The sequence below is a fragment of the Capra hircus genome, chromosome 3 (genome assembly GCF_001704415.2).
Source record: "Capra hircus breed San Clemente chromosome 3, ASM170441v1, whole genome shotgun sequence".
NCBI lineage: Eukaryota > Metazoa > Chordata > Mammalia > Artiodactyla > Bovidae > Capra > Capra hircus.
In genome coordinates this window covers 111,904,885-111,927,294 of record NC_030810.1, presented here as the reverse complement: position 1 = coordinate 111,927,294, position 22,410 = coordinate 111,904,885, and the positions used below count along the sequence as shown (strand labels likewise).

Genomic DNA, 22,410 nt, shown 5'->3' with positions numbered 1-22,410 from the left:
TGTATTTCAACTTCAAAAAATATACTAGGCACACTGAGCAATTAACAAACATCTGATTTGAAGAGTGCTAATTTTTTCCCTTTTTTTGACTGTTAGAATATTAACCAATAAAAAGCTAGAGATACAGGATATGTTAATTTCAGCAAGTGATCTAACAATCATACTGTAAACAATACTATCAAAAAAGCAAAAAGCAAAGAAGATATATAAATGGCCAGTAAATATATGGAAAGATGTTCAACATCACCAATCATCAGAGAAACGCACATTGAAATCACAATGAAATACGTCTTCACATTCATTAGGATGGTTATTATTAAAACAACAACAGAAACAGGGAATCACAAGTGTTGGTGGGGATGTGGAACACCTGGAGCCCTTGTGCACATTGCTGGTGGAAATGCAAACAGCACTACTGCCCCTATGGCCAATACACTGTTGTCTGAAAAAGCTAAGCACAGAATTTCCATAATCCAGCTATGCCACTTCTAGGATATAGCCCCAAAGAATTCAAAGCAGAGGTTCAGAGAGATATCTGTGTGTCCATGTTCATAGCAGCATTATTCACAATAGCCAAAAGATAGAAACAATCCAAATGAATGGATAAGCAAAATGTGGTACATATGTACAATGGGATATATTCAGCCTTAAAAAGAAATGGAATTCTGATAGATTCTTCAACACACGTTAACCTTGAGAACATTATGCCAGATGCAATAAGCCAGATACAAAAAGACAAACATCATGTGATTCTACTTTATGAGGTCCCTGGTGGCTCAGAGGGTAAAGAATCCACCTGCAATGTGGGAGACCTGGGTTCGATCCCTGAGTTGGGAAGATCCCCTGGAGAAGGAAACAGCAACGCACTGCAATATTCTTGCCTGCAGAATCCCCGTGGACAGACAACCCTGGTGGGCTACAGTCCATGGGGTCGCAAAGAGTCAGACACAACTGAGTAACTAAGCACAACATCCAGCGTAGTCAAATTTATAAAGATGGAAGCTCAAACGGTGGTTGCCAGGGGCCGGGGGAATGGGGATTATTGTACAGAGTTTCAGGTTAGGAAGATGAAAAGATTCTGGAGATGAACAGTAGGGATGGTTGCACAACGTGAATGTACTTAATGCCACTGAACTGTACACTTAAAAATCAATAAATCAATAAACTGGTAAATTTTGTTATGTATATTTTACCACAAATTTTAAACAAGGTTAAAAGGCAACCCAATATAAAAATGAACATAGGGCTTGAATATTCATTTCTCTAAAGAAGATACACAGGTGGCCAGTAAACACATGAAAAGACGTTCAACATCAAAAAAAGGTCATCAGAGGGAAAAAGAAAAAGGCTTAGATCTATTTTATATAGTTTATGGTACAACTAGAACCACTGTGCAGAAGATACAAGTTACAGTAAGTTCAATAAAATAAGGGTCTTTCTGATAATAAGAGAAATTTCCTAACTGGAAAAGGGTGATGTGAGTTTCTTGTCACTGGAGGCATGCAAGCATAAGTAGACATTTGTTTATGAAAATATTGCAGAGGAAATTTACTCATTTGTGGCTTTTAAACGTTTTTCTTTTTTTGAGTAGCACCCTTCCTTCAAAAGCAAAATCCTTAAAGTCAAGCTGCTTTGGTTATAGCCAGGTCTAAGGGCCTACAGTACAATCTGCATGTTGGCCACCCCCACACAACCACCCACAGAAGTGGGTAGCTGTGATACTTACTGGAGTACCCCAAGCCCCAAGCAGCACTCTTAGAACCAATGTGGTTGAAAATTAAATTAAAATCTAAGAACTCTTCCAACTATAAATTTTTAAAATATTTTTCTAACATCTTTTAAAATGACTTGTTTTCCTGAAAATGTAATTCCCTGTATATACTTTTGCTTTGATAATGACAATTTACTAAGAGATAAAGAATACTTCAGAAAGGCTAACTTAACCATATTATTTCCATGCTACCTCCAAAAATTTATAAAAGTTAGTAACAGAAAATATGACTCCAGATATCTCAGATAGACAGCCCCATGTTTCCTGCTATTTCTTTTTTTTTCCATGAGTATGTCTAGAGTTTCATCATCAGAAGAGCAAAGTAGTTTAAGTCTCATCCCACTAGCTTATTATCATTTGTTAATATGACTTGTGAAAAAAGGCCAGAGCTTTAAATATAAACTCAAGATAATTTGACAAGTTCTTCTTCATTATAATCCTCTCCCAAATCTTTCATCTCTTAAAAGTTTTACCATAAAGTAGCAAAGACTGAGATCACTTATTCATCTTCTGTTTTAGTAGACTGTCCAATTTCTACAATCAGAATTATTTCAGGAATCTAGTTTGGAAAAAATCTGAAGGGTTGTGGTATTTGTGGAGGTGGTTAAAAAATGACCAGCTTCCCTGGCAGGAACTCAAGAAAATACGGTAACAGAACTCAAGATGCTTTGCTGGGTTAGGAGTTCTTTTGGGAAGACATTAGCGTAACAGCCATCAATGCTACTTCTGAGGACAACCAATTAACAGAAATAGATGTACATATATGTATATACTTATATATACACATGTACATGTATGTGTGTGTGTGTGTTTGTACATATATATCATAGCTCTGTTAGAAAAAGTCTAGAAGCAATGATATCCTGTTAGCAGTGAGCACATCTAGCACCCAGATCTTGATTTCACAGGAGTCATCTTGAAAAATTTCCACCAGCCAAGTCTGGGACAATCTGAACATCAAAATAAATCAGTCAAAATAAATCAGATGTAACTGATTTAACAGTGTAACTGAGAAAACAGTATACACTGTAACAGTGTAACTCTGGGCAAAATAAGAATTGTGAAGTAATGTGGTGGGGGGGAGGGTGTGTGTGTGTGTGTCTGTGTCTGTGTGTGTCTGTATGTGTGTCTGTGTCTGTGTGTGTGTGTGTGTGTGTGTGTGTAAAACATATCTGTTTCTGAACCCTTATCAATCTCCTCACTGATACGGGTGCTAGGAGGATCTTTTTATTTGGTCTTTGACTCTGGTTCCCAACACCCAGTTCCTAAATCCCTTAGAATTTCCTGGGAAGTAAGAGTGATCTCTGTTCTAAGGAGGTAACTCTGGATGGGGGCTGGTTGCCAGAAAGACTAACCCATGACCAGAAGCTTGGACTTTTCTGCCCCACCCACCTCCATGCAGGGAGGGAAGGGCTAGAGATTAAGTTAATAACTAATCATAGCTACATGATGAAGCCTCCATAAAAACTGCCAAAGTACAGGGTTTGGGAAGTTTTCAGATTGGTAAATACATCCACATATCAGAAGGATAAGCACCCCAACTCCATGGAGACAGAAGCTCCTGTGCTCAGGATCCTTCTAGACACAGAGGGACCTAAAAGGGCACCTGGCTATTCATCTGTATCATCTGTAATATCCTTTATAATCATAGTAAACTTAAGTAAATGTTTCCAAGTTTCTTGAGCCATTTAAACAAATTACTGAACCCAAGGAGGAGGTTGTGAGAACTACTGATTTATAGTTGGTTAGTTAGAAGTATCAGGTGGCGCTAGTGGTAAAAAACCTGCCTGCCAATGCAGCAGACATTAAGAGACACGCATTCGATCCCTGGGTCAGGAAGAACCCCTGGAGAAGGGAATGGCTCCCCACTCCAGTATTCTTGCCTAAAGAATCTCATGGACCGAGGAGCCTGGCAGGCTACAGTCCATGGGGTCGTGAACAGTCAGACACGACTGAGCAACTAACACTTTCAGTTAGAAGCACAAGTAAAAAGCTGGGGTTTGGGACTGGCATCTGAAGTGGGAGGCAGTCTTGTGGGACCGAACCCCTACCTGTGGAGTTTGTGCTAATTCTAAGTAGTTAAACAACTAAATGTAATACATGATCCTCAGTTGGATCCTGGACCTATAAAGGACATTTTTGGGACAACTGGTAAAATCTGAATGGGATCTGAGGATTAGGTGATTAACACAAGATCAATGCTAATTTTCTGACTGTGATGGCAACAGTATGGAGAGTTTCCTCAAATTTAAGAAACATACACTCAAGTATTAAGGGACTGCAGCAGGCAGAAAGATGTCCACATTCTAATTCCTGAAACTTGTGACTATTTTAAAAAGCAAAGGAGAATTAAGGTTACAAGTGAAATTAAGGTTGCTAATAACCTCACCTTAAGATAAGAAGGCTATCCTGGATTATCTGGATGGGCCCAATATAATTAATACAAAAGGTCCTTAAAAGTGGAAGGGGCTGGCAGAAGGAGGGAGTCAGGAAAGAAATGTGACAATGAAGCAAGTTCAAAGTGATATGATGGGAGAACCTGACATACCACTGCTGGTTTTGAAGATGGAGGAAACAGGTTCCAAGCCAAGGAGTTCAGAACAGCCTTCAGAAGGTGGAGAAAGTAACGAAACAGATTCTCTCCCAGAGCCTCCAGAAATGAATCCAGCCCTGCCAACACCTTAATTTTAGCCCTGTAAGACCTAAGCCAGACTCTGAACTACAGGACTGTAAGATAATAAATGTGTTATTTTCAGTTACCAAGTTTGTGATCGCTTATGACAGCAGCAACAGAAAACTAACACAGGAGTAATGAGTATCATCGTGGCTGCACTTTTGAAAACTCATTCAGACATGTTAACACATTGGGAGTCTGCATAAAGGTATACAGTAACACAGCACACTATTTCTGCAATATTTATGCAAATCTGAAATGATTTCAAAATAATCTTTTTTAATTACCAGGAATTACATTTTGACTTACCTCCAGAACTTTCCCCTGCTACTACTGGTCCCAGAGCCCTTACCTGTAGATGCTGATATGGGGAGACAAAGGGCGGTTTGAACTAGTGTTCTTCTTCCAGAACCTCTCCATTTCTTCTTTGGCTGTGGTTCCCAAAGGAACAGCACTAAAATAAAACCAAAAGGTTTAAATGATTAAAAGTAAACCTGGGTTAAAATTTTACATAATAAAAAAAGTTAAAGGTAAGCTGGGCTAGATGAACCCATATATTAAGAAAACATGTCTGTCCATTCACCTTATCTTTCTGCCAAGTATGACTCAGCTACTAATAACCTCAACCACCCAATGAGGTCATATTAGAGAGCAACTCTTCTTTTCAATCCCCCAACACCCAAGTACAGTAATGGAAGATTAACGTTCTTGTTGGGCAGCGGGGCAAATTACAATATTTCAAAATCATTTACATATCACCCAGGTCATGTGTGATATCTCATACATTACCACCTGCTCTCATCCAGAACTTTCCAAGTTCTCAAAAATTGAGAACTAGATTCAGTTCAGTACCTCTAAACAGTTTCATGATTTTTCTTGTCACTAGGCTAGGCTGATGAAACTAAAAGAAGAGAATGAAACAGGTGGCTTAAAACTCAACATTCAGAAAACTAAGATCACGGCATCTGGTCCCATCACTTCATGGCAAATAGATGGGGAAACAATGGAAACAGTGAGAGACTTTATTTTGGGGGGCTCCAAAATCACTGCAGATGGTGACTGCAGCCATGAAATTCAAAGACGCTTGCTCCTTGGAAGAAAAGTTATGACCAACCTAGACAGCATATTAAAAAGCAGAGACATTACTTTACCAACAAAGGTCCATCTAGTCAAAGCTATGGTTTTTCCAGTAGTCATGTATGGATGTGAGAGGCTGACTATAAGGAAAGCTGAGCGCTGTAGAATTGATGCTTTTGAACTGTGGTGTTGGAGAAGACTCCTGAGAGTCCCTTGAACTGCAAGGAGATCCAACCAGTCCATCCTAAAGGAAATCAGTCCTGAATATTCATTGGAAGGACTGAGGCTGAAGCTGAAACTCCAATATTTTGGCCACCTGATGTGAAGAACTGACTGATTTGAAAAGATCCTGATGCTGGGAAAGACTGAAGGCAGGAGGAAAAGGGGACGACAGAGGATGAGATGGTTGGATGGCATCACCAACTCAATGGACGTGAGTTTGAGTAAGCTCCAGGAGTTGATGATGGACAGGGAAGCCTGGCGTACTGCAGTCCATGGGGTTGCAAACAGTTTGACATGACTGAGCGACTGAACTGAACTGAGGCTAGGCTGAAGCCAATTCTTCGACAGCTATGTTCAACAATTTAATTTACTATGTATCTACATTAAACATGATCCATCCCCCTCAAGAAAAACATTTCCCTATATATTACTTATAAATTACAGAAGTTAAAAACAGTGACTCCATACTGGGAAAAAACTTAGCAAACATTTCTGTATTCAAATGGCCAAAGTTAAAATCACTGATAATGGGACAAATGACATCATATGTCCCTGATGTAATATACTGAGGATAAAACATCATTAATATATTACTCCTGCCAAAAATGCATAACCTAAATCATTAGAAAACAATCAGACAAATCTAACTTGAGAGAAACTCTGAAAAATAACTGACCTGTATTTTTGAAAAAAGTCAATGATATAAAAGACAGAGAAGGCTAAGAAAAAGTTCCAGATTAAAGGATACTACAGAAATAAGACAACCAAATATAATATGTGAGCCTAATTAGATCCTGGATAGGGGACAGACAGACTGTTTGGCACAAATGAAAAATCTGAAAATTGACTGTGTATCAGGTAAGATCAGGTTAAAGTTAAATTTCCTGAGTCTGATAACTGCATTTGTATAATTATTCTGTGTTTTATAAAATAATGTTCTTGTTCTTAGGAGAAATTGGGGTTTATTTTGCTGTGCTGTGAGATATGTGAGATCTTATTTCCCTGAAAAGGGATCAAACCCATGCTCCTGCAGTGGAAGTGTAGAGTCCTGACTACTAGAACGCCAGGAATTCCCTTAGGAGAAGTATTTAGAAGAGGTCATGATATCTGCAACTTAATCTCAAAGAATGCAGAGAAAAACACAGTAATTAAATTGTGCTGAACCACACTAAATTGTATTACACAAGTTTTGAGCTACAAAAATATAATTTCATATGGCACAACCAAAAATATAGTGATATGTAAACACAGCAAAACGTTAACAACTGAGAATATAGGTGAACGGTATGTAGAACTTCCTTGTACTATTTTTCCAACTTTTCTGAAAGTACCAAACATTTCTACTCTTTTTTCCCCCAGTTGCACTGCTCAGCATGCATGGAACAGGGATTGAATCCAGGCCACCACAGTGAAAGCCTGAAATCCTAACCACTAGGCAACCAAGGAACTCCCTAAAAGTACAAATTATTTCTAAAATTAAAAGTTAAAGTGGGATAAAAAAAATTAGTAAAAAAGTTATGCTGCAACTACTGAAACCCTCATGCCCTAGAGCCTGTGCTCTGTGATAAGAGAAGCCACTGCAGTGAGATGCGCCTGCACTGCAACCAGAGGAGCCCCTGCTTGCTGCAACCAGAGAGCAGCCCTCACAGCAACAGAGATGCAGTACAGACACAAATAAATTAAGTAAAAAAAAAGTTAAGGGTACTTCCCTGGGCTTCCCTGGTGGCTCAGAGGTTAAACTGTCTGCCTCCAATGCCAGAGACCTGGGTTCGATCCCTGGGTCGGGAAGATCCCTGGAAAAGGAAATGGTAACCCACTCCAGTTTTCCTGCCTGGAGAATCCCATGGATGGATTCCTGGTAGGCTACAGTCCACGGAGTCGCAAAGAGTCAGACACGACTGAGCAACTTCACCTTCACTTTCTTTCACTTTTCCCTGGTAGTCCAGTTAACACTCCAACCTTCCAATGCAGGTGCATGGGTTCAATCCCTGGTCAGGGAAGTTCCACATGCCATGGGGTGTGGCCATAAATAAATATTTTAAAGTTTTTTATAACAAAAGAAAACCACACAGAGGCAACTGTTGAGGTCAACAGACTAGAAATGAATACTGTAAGAAGAAACAGATTTAACTCCTGGGAGCTGCCCAAAATTAAAGGTTACAAGAAAAAGGAAGTACAAAAGGAAGAAAGACTAGACAGAAGAGAATTAAATATCAAGAAAGGAACCAAAAAATGGAGCAAACAAATGAAGTTTAAAATAGCAGAAAAGCTAAAAGTGAGGAAAATTAAGAAAAGACCAAAGATATATTCAAATTCCTTCTTTCTTCTACGACCAGAGAAGAAAAATAGAGACCATGGTCACTAAATTTTCAGCCAACCATCTACAATTACCTGCTTCCATACATATCCCCAAAATCTCAGTCAAAAACCTACTGCTTTTCTCTGATGAGAAAAAGTTTAAACAATAATAATCTCCACAGATTTAGGAACTTACTTTCTGATACAGAGCTGAGGACTAAGGTGGGCACGGAGGCAGTGACGGCCAACATGTCTGCAAGATAAGAGAACCAACAGTCAATAAACATTTAGAGACCAACTTTAGTGTATCAACTTCTCTGTTTTTGTACTGCATAAGACTTTAGGGTGGAGGGGAAAATTAAGAATAAGACGAAAACAATGACAGTATCAGGATTTTGAGATTTTTCTTCTAGTCGGAAAGCTACAACTTTAATAACTTGAGAATAATCCCAAACATTATTTTCAAATGCAAAGTAAGGTTTTAGCTAAACACAAATAATACAAGGTAAAAGAATAATCAGAGCTGATTAATACTCAATAAAGAAATAGAGAAAGTGGGACTTCTCTGGTGGTGCAGTGGTTGAGACACCATGCTCCCAATGTAAGAGGCACAGGTTCAATCCCTGGTTAGGGAACCAGGATCCTACATGCCACAAGGGGCAGCCAAAAAAAGAAATATAGAAAGCAATTTTTTTCAAGCTAGGTCTTAAAAGAGGTGATGGTTAAAAGACAGGGTTTTTTCTGGGGGTGGGGGGTGGGGGGAAAGGCAGAGGGACAGAATAAGCTACTGCCAACACCAAGAACTACGTGCGTGCTGTGTGCTAAGTCGCTTCAGTCATGTCTGACTCTTTGCGACCCTATGGACTGTAGCCCACCAGGCTCCTCTGCCCAAGGGATTCTCCAGGCAAGAATACTGGAGTGGGTTGCCATGCCCTCCTTCATGGGATCTTCCCCACCCAGAGATTGAACTCACATCTCTTTATATCTCCTGCATTCACAGGCAGGTTCTTTTAGCACTACCACCCCCTGGGAAGCCCCCCAAGTACTATACAGCTTAGCTAAAGCAGACACCTGTGCAAATGGATGAATTTAAAAGGTTTAAGAACGGGGGGTTGAAGAGTGAGGGTTCTAAGTATTAAACTGTTATTTTAGGGAACTACGATCAGGTTCTAGACAACCCGGATGAACTTGAAGTGAAAAAGGCCATCATACAATAATGCAAAATATATGAGAATGCAGATTTCTCTGCCATCCACATGAAAAGGTACTTGAAGAAGATGCACAAGCTTTCCACTAAAATGCTGCTATTTTTTAAATAGCAATCAATACCAGAACTGCTTTTCAAGTCCAAGACTAAAATGTGCCCAGCCATTCTACCTAAAGAGGCTCTGATCCAGTGTTTACACGGTATCATGAAAAATACATGATCACTACACCCCTTTAACTCACATTATATCAAATCTTTATTTAAGAAAGGTATCAGAGTGAAGCTCTGGGACCAAAATTAAAAATACACTGAGATTCTACAAAAGTTTATCATATATCCACTATGTACCGTGAGGGATACAAGATCACGTTAAGATCCAACACTTCTAAAAAAAAGTGCGTGATATCCCTCACACCATTGATATTAGAGGCATAAACATTTCCAGAACCTTATGTTTTACACTAGAAAAATAGAAGGGCCCACTACTGGAAGGAAAAAGAATGCAACCAACACTTCCTTCAGCTCTTCCCTCTTCCCAGCTTTGGAGGCAAGGGGTAAATACAGACATTGTGCACCCAAGACTCCCAGAAAGAAAGAAGTGGGAACAAATCTCTTTATATCAATTGAAGTAATTGTGACTCTGAAGTTGCAGGGCACGCATTCCTCACACCAGGCTAGGTCCAGTCACTCAGCTACCCAGCAAGAGTTTTCAGATGTGGGTTGGAATCTACAGCACTCTCTGTCTAGTGCTATTGTTTCCCAGACAAATACCAATGTAAACTTTCCACAAGGCCCTAACAGAACCTGGTTGCACAACTACATAACCTTATTTGAGATATGACAAGAGTAGATATCTAATCTATCCTTGCCTTTCATGTGAAACCAGAAACCCTGAAAAGATTTCTTTTCCAACCCAGGAATAGCACTTTATGCTACAGCTAGAAAGTAATAGTAGTTGCCTTGTTTTTAACAAACCAGAACTTATAATTTCCAGTTAGTGCTGTCCCTTTCTAAATGCACTATACACGTCTCCCCCTAAATGTAATCATTGCTCAAATTGTTTCTGAAGCTCTTCCCTGTATTGAGGCAACAACAGTAACGTAGAAAGAACACTAGACAAAGTAATAAAAGTCAGACTGGAGGTCTAGATTGCCCTAAGTTGTATAGTGAGTAACTGAGCTTCAGCTTTTTCATTTGTAAAATGGGACTGATAAAACCTGCATTATTGATTACTAGGAGGATAACATGAGAAAATGTATAGGAAAGCACTCTGTAAACTGCACTATACCACATATATGTAATTTATTAATATTTTACTGGTTTCCCAAAGGTCCTTAGAATTCACATTACATTCTCTTTAAAATTCTTTGTGGTGTTAAAAATCTTCATCTGCTGAAAATGGATCTGACTTCTGGAAAAAAAAAGTTATTCAAAGCCAAGTCTATGTCATCAAATTAAATAAAAACCATTTTTAGTCCAAAACAAGATATGAGTATAATATAATGATTTTCTTTTGCACATCCTCTACACCTGATCTGATGGCACATGAAAACTTAGTTTCATAAATGTCTGAGGTTAACAACAACATTAAAATATATAATCTTGAAGGACACAATGAAGAGCAATCATTTATACATGAAAGTTCTGATTAACTGTATGAGCATCCAATCAACTCCAGCAAGAACTCCTGAACTGATCTCCTAGCACCACCAATCTCTTCCCTATCATTCAATATAACCAGTTAAGTTACTGAAAAAGAAAGCTGACTTCATCAATCACCTGCCTAAAAGTCTTTAACAGTTCCCCACTGATTACAAGGTTCATACCACAGTCAAACAAGGTCCTTCTCAACATGACCCAATCCAATTCTCTAGAATTATTCCCCCACAAGTTATTCCCCCCATCAGCCCCCTATACCACCAAACTGAAAGTTACATTACCCACAGAGAGAGCAATAGTTTCTTTTGACCACATGCCTTTGCTCAGGCTATTCTGAGTAGACCTCCCTTACAGTCTGATAAACTCATCCTTCAAGACCCAGCAACTCCCAAATGGCAACTTCACTCCTTTAGCCTTACCTGCTACACCTGCCATGCTCCCAAAGCAATTGTTCATATCTCTAAATCAAAATTTGGTTGCTTATTAACCTCCTTTGCTAAACTTTGAGTTCCTCCAGCACAGAATGTAATACATCTACAGCACCTATAACAACATGACACATAGAACAGGCTCAAAAAAATGGTCTGTGAATGAGTATGTTTATTTTAAAAAGCAGTCTTAAGAATTCAGACTTTAAATAAATTAAGCCTTGTTTTTAGAGAGGCTTCACATGTAGTATTTAATATGACGGGCAATGCCCAGAGGGTTAATGACTCTTGGTGGGTTTGTGCTTAAGTTACATGAATATTACTAGACAGAAGCCTAGCTGTTCTTAGCTTAGTTCTCCATCTAGGTCTTCTTGGCTTTGGCAAATCATTCCCTGACTATCAGTGGAGCTTGTGCTACACAGCTTGCTTATTCATCCCTAGCTAGTTTGTGAACTGTTCAGGGACTATACAAAATATAGAATACTATTCAAAATCTATAACATACAGTACTGCCATACTAATAATTTTTAGTTAACCAAGCATTAAAAACATTTAGAAAATATTTCTCCTGAGTTCAACTTATGACTATTTTCATTTGCAAAGAAATGGCAATCATGGAATCAATGACCCAGACTTGTCTAAAATAAATGGAATTAGTGACACTACTAGAACTAGAAATCAGCTCCTAGAATTTCTTAAAGGTGTTTTCCTTTGAGGTGAAATCAGCACATTATAAACAAATCCCTCTAGTGAAATGGAATTAGACCCCAGACCTCTCATTAAGAAAAAAAAAAAAAAAAAAACCTTTCTTGAAATCTCCTGTTTCTCCTTTTAAAAAGCCCTTGTGAGAAATGAAGAGAGATGTCCCTCCCATAAGAGTTTTGTACTATCACTAATGAATCCTAATGATGATGGTCCTACATAGCTCAAAATTAGTTTGGACATACTCAATGAAAACAGTGATTCTCACTTTCTAAGTATTAAACATGAAACTCCTAAAATGAACTGTTCAGACACAATATGATCATTACAAGCTATAAGATAATGCCACCAAAAAGCCTACCACATCTACTAAAATGTATATACCAAGGAATTTTAAAGCATTCAATTATGGTCAAACTACCTGCAATAAAGGAGGCAATCTGGCAAGACAAGCCCTGACACATTTTAGAAAGAGACACAATTGGAAATAACAGACAGGGAGAAAAATGAAGGATCAAGATAAACCATTCCTGATCTCAACTCCCAAGAGGAATCATTTTGTCACAGAGAAAAACTAAATAAAGTCCGTCTATTTTTATGCGGGGTGACTGAAGTGGAAAGAGAACGAGAAGATATTTGGGGAAATCAGGAATTAAATCTCAACAGCGTTTAAGCTAACTTTCCATAACAAACAGTTTCCAAAAATAGTGCTGGCAAGAAACTGTCCTGGGATTTGTACCAAGAGCGTCTAAAGTCACTAAAGCGGCTACAGCTATTACGGCTCTGAGAACGAGGCCTCTGAAAAAGCGGACAATTCAGAATGGAAGAAAATCTACGATATTTCTCAGGACGAGTTGACACTGCAAAGAAAAACTGAGACATCTACTCCCCTCACCCACCCAATAAAAAAATAAACTAAAATTGAATTTCCGGGCTGCTTTGGCGCAGCAGAGCGACAGCTATAAGCGCTGTTACTAATCGTCAGCCCGGTGGGGTCCAGGCCTCCTGCACTTTCTGCCAGGGGCCGGTTAGGAACTCGAACAGTGCCCACACCTTGCCAGCAGCTGGTGTTTGCAGGAGTAAAATGCAGAAGTAAAGTACACCAAGATTCTTCTCCTCGAAGCCCAAGCCCTAAATAAAAAAGTTAGAGCTATTTTCTTGGAGCTCGGCTCTGGCCGTGGCCCAGAGAGCAAGCTGGGGAAGAACTATTAGAAGCGGGGAAAGCAAAAGAAGCGAGAGCCCTGCGACCCCTCCGTAAAACGGAGTAAGGAAAAGATAATCCGCCAGTGACCCCCGAAGCTCTCCACGATATACAGGAGCGGCTGGGGGTGGGGAAGGGGTCTCTAGGATTCTAGACTGCGTCGCCTCCACCCACGGGTCCTTTCCGGGCCCAAGCACCGGGTAAACAGATATCAGCAAGACGTGAGGGGCCAATACAGGTCCCGTGAGGGCCGCCGGTACGGACTCCCAGCCCCAAACTAAAGTCACCTCAACAAGAGCGCAGCCATCTTGGGTTCCGGCCTGACGGAAGTGACGCCAGACGGCCCCACCACCCCGGGGCCGAAGGGGCGGGGCTTCTGTCACGTGACAACACCAACTATTTTAGAGGATTGGTCCCCTGTCGGTTCAGTTGGCAGGTTTTATCTGCTCTTATGCTGTCTGCCTCTTTCTTTCTCAGCTGACTTTTATTTGAAAGTGAAAAGATTTCGGCAGAATTGCGGCTGGCTCAGAAGGCAGTGGCACCCCACTCCAGTACTCTTGCCTGGAAAATCCTATGAACGAAGGAGCCTGGTAGGCTGCAATCCATGGGGTCGCTAAGAGTCGGATACGACTGAGCGACTTCCCTTTCACTTTTCACTTTCATGCATTGGAGAAGGAAATGGCACCCCACTCCAGTGTTCTTGCCTGGAGAATCCCAGAGACGGGGGAGGCTGGTGCGCTGCCGTCTGTGGGGTCGCACAGAGTTGGACACGACTGAAGCGACTTAGCAGTAGCAGTAGCAGCAGATTCTGCAGTGTACATTTCACCGCTGTACACACTCATTTGTTCAGCCCCACAAAACAGAGGACTTGCCTAGATTCTTCACTGAAGACGTCTTAGTCTAGTTTCACTCCTTCCCCCTCCCAGGTGAGACTGAAAATGCGTTATAGGATGATTGACACACCGAGGGAAAAGATACTTTGGGTTTACCCAACATGGGTGAACCAAGAGTTTAGCATACTAAGTGAAGTAAGTCAGAAGGACAAATAGGGTATTATTAATATGTGGAATCTAAAATATGACACAGATAAACTTATTTACAGAACAGAAACACATAGCAAATGTTTAATTACCAAGTGGGGGTGGGAGTGGAATAAATTAGGAGTTTGAGACTAGCAGATATAAATTATATATAAAATAGATAACCAAGAAGATCCTACTGCATAGGAAACTACATTCAATATCCTGTAATAAACCATATGGAAAAGAATATATATATTTATATATGACTAGATACGTGACTGAATCACTTTGCTGCATACTAGAAACTAGCACAATTTTGTAAATCAACTATACTTAAATTTAACAAGTTTATTAAAGATGCTTGGGGCTCTTTCCCATTCTTATGTAAACCTTCTTCACCAGAAATAGTGCACACGCTGAGATCCATGGGGGAGAGACCCTCCCAGACCACTATTCGCGGAGGATGGGGAGCATGCTCTAACCACCTCCGTGAGCTTTATGTCTCACAATTCCTGGGCTTGAGCTGCCGCATGAGCTAGATGCCCACTTGCAACAGCGCTGCCTTGTTCCTTGTTTCAGGGCTGTGTGGGCGACACCCACTGCCAGAATAACCTGGGGTGAGGGTGGGGGAGAACTCACTTTGATTTCTATGCTGGAAAGCAGTTCTGAGGAAACCTAGCACAGCAGTCACTTCCAGAGAACTTACGACTTAAGGGAGAAGCAAACAAGTGGCAAGGAATGGAAGAGAGAAAAAGTTCTTGAGCCCTTTTTGAGGAGGTGGAGTGAGGAGAAGTGAAGGAGACAGCAGCCCTGGGCAACTCCTGTTCTACAATAAAAACATATTCATTACATTAATATTCAGATCTTATTTATATTTAGCACTCCTGTGCTTTTCCTTTCAGGGCTTACATAGTGGCGATTCACTTCTTTCTGCATCAAATGAAAATACTATTTAACATTTCTATAATGCTGGCAAAGAAAGCACTTTAATAGGCTTCTGGTTTTGGAAGAGACCTTTGAGGCACTCCAGCCTGCTTTCCTATCTAGTTCAGGAATCTCCTCTGCAACACTGCTGACAGCTGATCTTCAAGACTGTGCTTTAATGTATTCCTTAGTGGGTATCTCAAAAAAACAGGTTTCATTTAATAAGCAATTTAGTCTTTAGGAAGTTGTTATGTTAGAGTTTTCTGCTATTGATCTTCTAGTCATTGACCCTCTGAAGTTTCACATTAACAAATCCAATGAGTGTCTTTTTCATTTAGCTCTTTAAATAGTTTCACCTATCTGTCTTAAAACTCAGCTCTGACTATATAGACACTCCCATTCCTATCCCCAAATACAAACCCCAAACCTTCAGCAAATTCTTACGATGTACCAAATTAAATCCACCCCTTTAGTCTGTATTTAAGGCCCTCCACAAACTGACTTCAGCTTTCCTGTGCAGCCTCCTTTCCTGTGATGCCTGTTCAAGATCCCCCATGTCAAGTCAAAATGGGGGATACCAGATCTGCCCTGAATATTCCCCAGACTTCACAAATCTAGCCAACGCCCCCCACACACACACACACATGTGCTTTCTTATCTCTTTGTCTTTGCTCTTGCTCTTCTACCTTCCCAGATATCTGCACTGCCAATTTCTCCTCTTCAAAATGCCATGCATCCTTAAAGGCTGGTCTGCATCTAATACTGACTTCTAGACATGACTCCCCCTTCCTCTGAACTTCATTTATTAAATGAAAGTTATTTTTGTGTTTAATATCTGTTACACAACTTAATCTTCCTAATGTAGCTCTGCATGCCCTCTTTATACTCTTGGCACTTTGTTCATCATGCTGCTATACCAAGCATCATGGTTTATTACAGTTCATTATTAATGGGTTTGTCCTCTGATTCTCCCCTCTCTGCTTCCCCAAACTAAATTTCGAACTCCTTGAAGGAAGATCTTAATTTTTATTCCTCTCTCTATTACTCAACTACCCACATACTCACATACTCATCTATGTAGCTGGCACTCAATCTGATTTTGCTGCCTTGCTCTTGACTGAAATGGACTTAAACTGCAGCATGAGGCAGTGAAGAGCTTCCTGAAAAAGAGGGTAAGATCAGAGGATTACCCCCTGGATATTTTCCCATGGAGAAAAGGTTTTATCTGGAAAGAATCACCCAAGATGCAGAGAAATGAAGAAAACAAAATGAAGACTCCCAAAGGACCTGGTCATCTCGAGAAGCCTGTACTGAAGCCCATAGTAGTCAAGATAGTAGGGATATCCTGTTTTCAAATTTCTCTGGGGCTCACTAACTCCCAGGGCTCTAGAGGAGCCACTCTCAGGCAAGGAGACTATGGAAAAATCCCTTTTCATAGGTTTAAAATTCAGGTTCTCCTGCCCATCTGTCCCTCAGAGAAATGTGTTTGTGTCCCTTTTTCTGTCCCTCTCCTTCACCCCCCCACCACATGACATTCCAGCCTAGGGCAGGAGGAGGCCAGCAGACACAAAGCCTTCAGTGTGTGGGGTGGTATGTGACCCCCAACCCCTCCACCCAGAGGACACAATGCCACTTCTGCTCCCTGCACTCTGCCCCACTCCCCACCACCTCTCAACTGCACATGCCAGGCTGCAATTGGTTACTGGCTCAGGACAGCCCCCTCACACTGGGGTCCTGGGGGATTTTAAGCGGGTTCCAGGAACCCCCGCTCAGTTCCTTGTCCCCCACTCCCAACTGCGCAGGCGCCCTGGGCCCTAGCCCTGCCCCAGCGATGGCTCCTGGGGCTCCCTCATCCAGCCCCAGTCCTATCCTGGCTGCGCTACTCTTCTCCTCCTTGGGTAAGTTGAGCTGACCCAGTCTGGGAGCCCTGGGGCTCAGGTTGTCTCCCAGCAACCTTTCCATGGCCTTCGCTGCACTCCCCTCTACAACCAAAGAAAGAGTGAGCAAGAGTAGGAAGGTGATAGTCTCTGTAGAAATATATGTATACATTAGTTTGGAGAGAGGCTATTAAGATAAAGGTATTCTGTGAAGGGAGAATGGAGAAGAGAGTGTAGAGTGTTTCCCCAAGGTGGACTTGACTGGATAGGGGTTGGAAACTGGTCCTTCTCATTCCTCAGTAGTGTAGGAGGTAACTCAACCTTAGTCTCCGCAAAGAAAAGAGTCAGGGAACATGATCTAAGGGTGGAGCCCAAGGGTTGTAGTCCCAGCTCTTTGGATCTGCTGCCTCAGTTTCTAACTCTGCATCTGTTGTCCATTACGTGGGTAAACAAAGTACAAGGGAGGTTCCGTGAGATTCCAGGGTCTAAAGCTATCTTCCGCAGAAGCTGGCCAGCCCCTCCCATGGCAGATGCTGACTGAGCAAGAAAAACTCAAAGCAAGGTTATCTGAATGGATCCTTCCCCTCTCCAAACTGCCCTGAAGCCTGGTGCAATGGGCGACAAGGAGGGCAAATGGGAGAGAGGGGGGAGGAAGAGCTGGTTAGAATGTCGGAGTTTCTCTGCTGCCAGCTCCTTTAGGGCTAAACCCAGAATCTAGACTCCTCTGGGCTGTACTGAACTATTTGAAGGTACCCTAAGAAAACGTTCGGAGAAGGCAATGGCAACCCACTCCAGTACTCTTGCCTGGAAAATCCCATGGGTGGAGGAGCCTGGTGGGCTGCTGTCTATGGGTTCGCACAGAGTCGGACACGACTAAAGTGACTTAGCAGCAGCATAAGAAAATGTTAAGGATAGGGAATTGGGGAAGGGCATGCCGAGGGAAATGAGGAGAAGGAATCTTGGAGTTTAAGAGGGAGAAAGGGTACTGTCCAGCATCTGCCCCACTCATAGAACCATTGAACAGAGCTGAGAGCAGTGGTTTATACTTGAACAGGAGGAATAGAAGTTAGATCCAATGAATAACCTTCCTTGTTACGTTTGGGATTCCCCAGAAGGCTCTAAGACTGAGTTCCAGGAGGCGAATCACTGGTATTGCATGCTGAGGTGGAAGATTTGGGACTGTGGAGCTGGGGATGGGATCGGGGGAAGGGGAGTGGAGGCATAAGCCCCCAACACTGGTCAGTGGTCAGACAATGGGTCTCTATTTATTTGGTTGCTTCCTCCCCCTCCCATAGAACAAAAGGGTCTACAGTTGCCCCCAGCCAGGGCCAACCCACACACATAATCTCCCTGGAATGGCCTTCCTTGTATGGGTGAGTCTTGGGAGTGGCACTAGGCCAGAATGGTCAGAAGGAGGGTAAGGAGGGTCAAATCAGAACCACAGAGGGCTCAAGCAGAGTCATCTGAGTTTGGGGCTTGGGGTGGGGGCGGCAGGGGTTTCCTACTTGAATCCAGCTTCCCCTGAGAGGGCTATGAGGTCCTCCCCTCCCTGACCCATCCAGTCAGGAGCAATTGTATGGAAAGTAGGGATTCAGCAATGAGGACAGTTGGGCCAGGGAAAAAGACTTACAGTCTCCAGTTATCTTCATCTTTTCTGCAAGAAACTTGAGTTTGCCATTCTATGAAATACTATGCAGCAATAATATTGATCGCTAGGCATCAACGTGGGACACCCTCCCAGACACCTGTATTCTTTTATATACATATATTCTTAAGGAAAAAAGTAAACTGTAATGCAATAGAAGTTTTTTTAAAAAAGCTTCATAGAACAAAACTATTTCATACATGGGTATGTTGAGTTTGTGTTGAGTCTGATACACAGAAAATGATCACACATTAAACTGGTAACATTGGTTCTATCTGGAAGGAGACCACAGAAGAGGAATTGGTTGGGAGCTGTCAAGACAGATTTTAGCTTTATCTATACTGCTTGCATAGTTATAAGAAGAATGCACGGGGTGTTACCTGTATAATTTATAATAAGTTTTAAAAATCATTAAGCCTGCATCTAAAGGATAGCTTAAAAATTAGATATTGATCTAAAGGCAAAGTAAGATTCTGGAGACTGAACCCAACGTCTGAAAGTCCTCTGGAGAACTCTGGTACTGCTGATTTCATTTCCTCTGTCAAACATGCTGAAGAACTTGAGCCAACACAGTATTTCTACTCTTCTATTCAATTAATCCAGAGAGACCTGGGCCTCAGAATTCATCATTTTTGCCCCAATCTCCGCTATGGTCTGTGACTCAGGCTTGACTTCCCATTGGTCTCACTCCTTCTATACGCCTTGCTGGGCCCACACGTGCATCTGATTTCCCCCTCTATGTTTGCAGTGCTCTCCCCTGTCCAGGCCATTGTGGTCTACACAGACAAGGAGGTCCACGGTGCTGTGGGCTCACAGGTGACCCTGTATTGCTCCTTCTGGTCCAGTGAGTGGGTTTCAGATGACCTCTCCTTCACCTGGCGCTACCAGCCCGAAGGGGGTCGTGATGCCATCTCGGTGAGTGCCTGGGGGAATACTGGGATTGCATAACAGAAAGGGGGCTTCAGACAACCACAGGAAAGAGAATTTGGGCTAAGGAAGGGGAAATCCTTTATGAGCCATAACCCCAACTTTGGCAAGGTAAGTGGCAAGTCTTGTCACCCTGACTGGGACCTAGGAGATCTGACACTCCCTCCCCAGCCCAGAATCCTTCACGCGGAGGCGAGAGTTGCATGCCTCCCCTCATTCCTCGCAGATCTTCCACTACGCCAAGGGACAGCCCTACATCGATGAGGTGGGGACCTTCAAAGAGCGCATCCAGTGGGTAGGGGACCCTCACCGGAAGGATGGCTCCATTGTCATACACAACCTGGACTATGGTGACAACGGCACTTTCACCTGTGACGTCAAAAACCCACCAGACATAGTGGGCAAGACCTCTCAGGTCACGCTCTATGTCTTTGAAAAAGGTGTGAGAGGAGGTGGGACGGGAGCATGGGAGGCAGTTCAGAGAGGGGATCAGGCCTGGCTGAGATGCCCGGGGTTATGCCCCTCAGGCTCTGGGACAGTGGGCAGAAGGCAGCCTTGTTGGGACATCTTAGATCCCCAACCGCAGGGAATAGGTGTGTGGCGAGGCACCAAGGACACTGTCTCTGCTCATTCCCCCACGTGTTTCCCTTCCCCCGTTTAGTGCCTACGAGGTACGGGGTCGTGCTGGGAGCCGTGATCGGGGGTGTGCTGGGGGCTGTGCTGTTGGCGCTGGTGCTTTTCTACCTGATTCGGTACTGCTGGCTACGCAGGCAGGCGGCCCTGCAGAGAAGGCTCAGGTAAAGGGCGGAGCCTGACGCCCCTTCCCCGACCCGCTACGCGCGGTCTCTGGGCGGAGACTACTGCGATGGGTGGGAGGGCCGAAGGGAAGAAGCAGCCGCCAAATCCACAGCATCCCCTATCCCTGCAGTGCCATGGAGAAGGGCAAACTGCACAAGACTGCGAAGGACTCCTCAAAGCGCGGCCGGCAGGTTAGCGGGACTTGGGAAGCCGCCGGGCCGCCTCGAGGGCGGGCTGGGAACAGTCAAGCCCCACCCGACGGGTCCCTGATGCACGCGCTCCTCCCCACAGACGCCGGTGCTGTACGCCATGCTGGACCACAGCAGAAGCGCCAAAGCTGCCAGCGAGAAGAAGACTAAAGGGTTGGGGGAGTCTCGCAAGGATAAGAAATAGCGGTTAGCGGGCCGGGCGGGGGATCGGGGATTAGGGGCGGAGGCTTCCAAGGGCCCTCGGGTGGTGGTCATCGAGATGGAGCTACGGAAGGATGAGCAGAGCGCGGAGCTCCGGCCTGCTGTCAAGTCCCCCAGCAGAACCAGCCTCAAGAACGCCCTCAAGAACATGATGGGCCTGGACTCAGAAAAGTGATCACCCCCCCCAAGGCCCTGCCAGAGCAGGGGGCCCTCCGGTCCTCTCTCCCCGTCTAGGTGCTTTCCTCCTTAGCTCCCCAGCCCTGCCCTGCCCTCACTTCCTTTTGAGATGTAAGTTTCATTCCAGACTTCATTACCCAGGCACTTCCTATTCTCCCCCCTTTTACCCCCTGGCTTTCTGGAAGCCCAGGCCCCATCCTATCTTTCACTTGCCCCAAGGACTGTGTGTTTGGTGCCTGTTCCTCTGGCGCTGAGAAGAAAGGGACCTTGATACCCCTGCCTCAAATCCAGGCCACCTGACATTTCCATCCCCTGCACCAGCTAGCCTGTCCCTCTGGCTCTCTTGTTTCTGACCCTCCCTCCCCTCCTTCAGGTGGTCGAGCTCCATACTGTACCCTCCCAGCTAACACCCAGGTCACCCAGATCAGACTCTCCTTCAGGGCTTATTTAGGTTGTTAGTTATTTTTTATTTTTTAATCCATTCTTCTTTGTTTGTTTATCTGTGCCCATGCTCTACCCTCCCCCCATGACTGAGTACCAATGACGTCATGTGGCTTTTGCAATTCTTCACCACCACCACCCGCCCCCCTTTAAATCTTTAATGGAGAGCCAGCCCAAGCAGAGGGGCTCCTGATCCTCAAACCTCAGCTACAGGAATGGTGCCCCCTGACCACTCTGGAGCACTGTTCTGGGACTCAAGGTGACCGGAATGGGGAGAGGGAGACAAAGCATCCTCACAGGTCAGGGGCTGAGGAAGGGGCAGATGAGCCTTAAGAAATAGCTTTTAAATAACCAAAGAAAAGGCAGGAAAAACAAATGAGAAGTAGGGGGAAAGGGAAGAGGTTGCACTCCCAGCCACAGGGGATTCTTAGGATTTTTCTACATCCTGTATATTTCTTCTCAAACTGCCCCCCAAATGTCCTTAAATGTTTAATAAACACTGACATTTCCAGAAGCTGCTGCCTCCATCTCCAGTTTCCTCATTCTCCTGGGAGTAATCCCTGCCTCTAATCCCCAGTCCTGCTCTTCTCCAACTGATTTCAGTTTTTAAGAATTTGATTTCATGATACGGGGTTACATAGTCTAGTGGAAAGAACTGTGAAACAGGCTCCTAAGACATAGTCGTACATTCAACAAATATCCAGTGAGTTCGTACTGTGTGTTAAACTGTGTGTCAGGCTCTGCGTTTATATGGGTTATAACAGATTCCCTCTTCACCAAACTGTGTATTCTTAAAATATCTCAGCCACTCACAAATTGTGTGACCCAGGGCTAGTTTCTTGATTTAAGTAAGCCTGTTTCTGCATTTGTAAACAACTGAGATAATGATACCAGCTCAGCTGAATTCCCAGAATTTTTGTAAGAATCACATGATTCCATGCTGTGTATGG

At 43.2% G+C, this 22,410-nt stretch overlaps 2 protein-coding genes across 2 annotated transcripts in view; one reads left to right on the top strand and one right to left on the bottom strand.

The window, feature by feature from the left end:
• The window catches only part of SDHC (succinate dehydrogenase complex subunit C), a 30,554-nt gene extending 16,949 nt beyond the window's left edge, over positions 1–13,605 (bottom strand). The window contains exons 1-3 of the mRNA XM_005677156.3: positions 13,527–13,605; positions 8,239–8,295; positions 4,798–4,899 (exon numbers count right to left, since the gene is read on the bottom strand). Coding sequence (XP_005677213.1) covers positions 4,798–4,899; positions 8,239–8,295; positions 13,527–13,546 — 179 coding nt within the window. The 5' untranslated portion in view covers positions 13,547–13,605. The remainder of the gene's footprint in view (positions 1–4,797; positions 4,900–8,238; positions 8,296–13,526) is intronic.
• MPZ (myelin protein zero) lies at positions 16,963–21,974 on the top strand. Its single transcript, XM_005677158.2, is given in 6 exon segments — positions 16,963–17,083; positions 19,456–19,622; positions 19,861–20,074; positions 20,296–20,431; positions 20,563–20,623; positions 20,724–21,974. Coding segments are annotated over 6 exon segments (939 nt in total). The 5' UTR covers positions 16,963–17,016; the 3' UTR covers positions 21,018–21,974.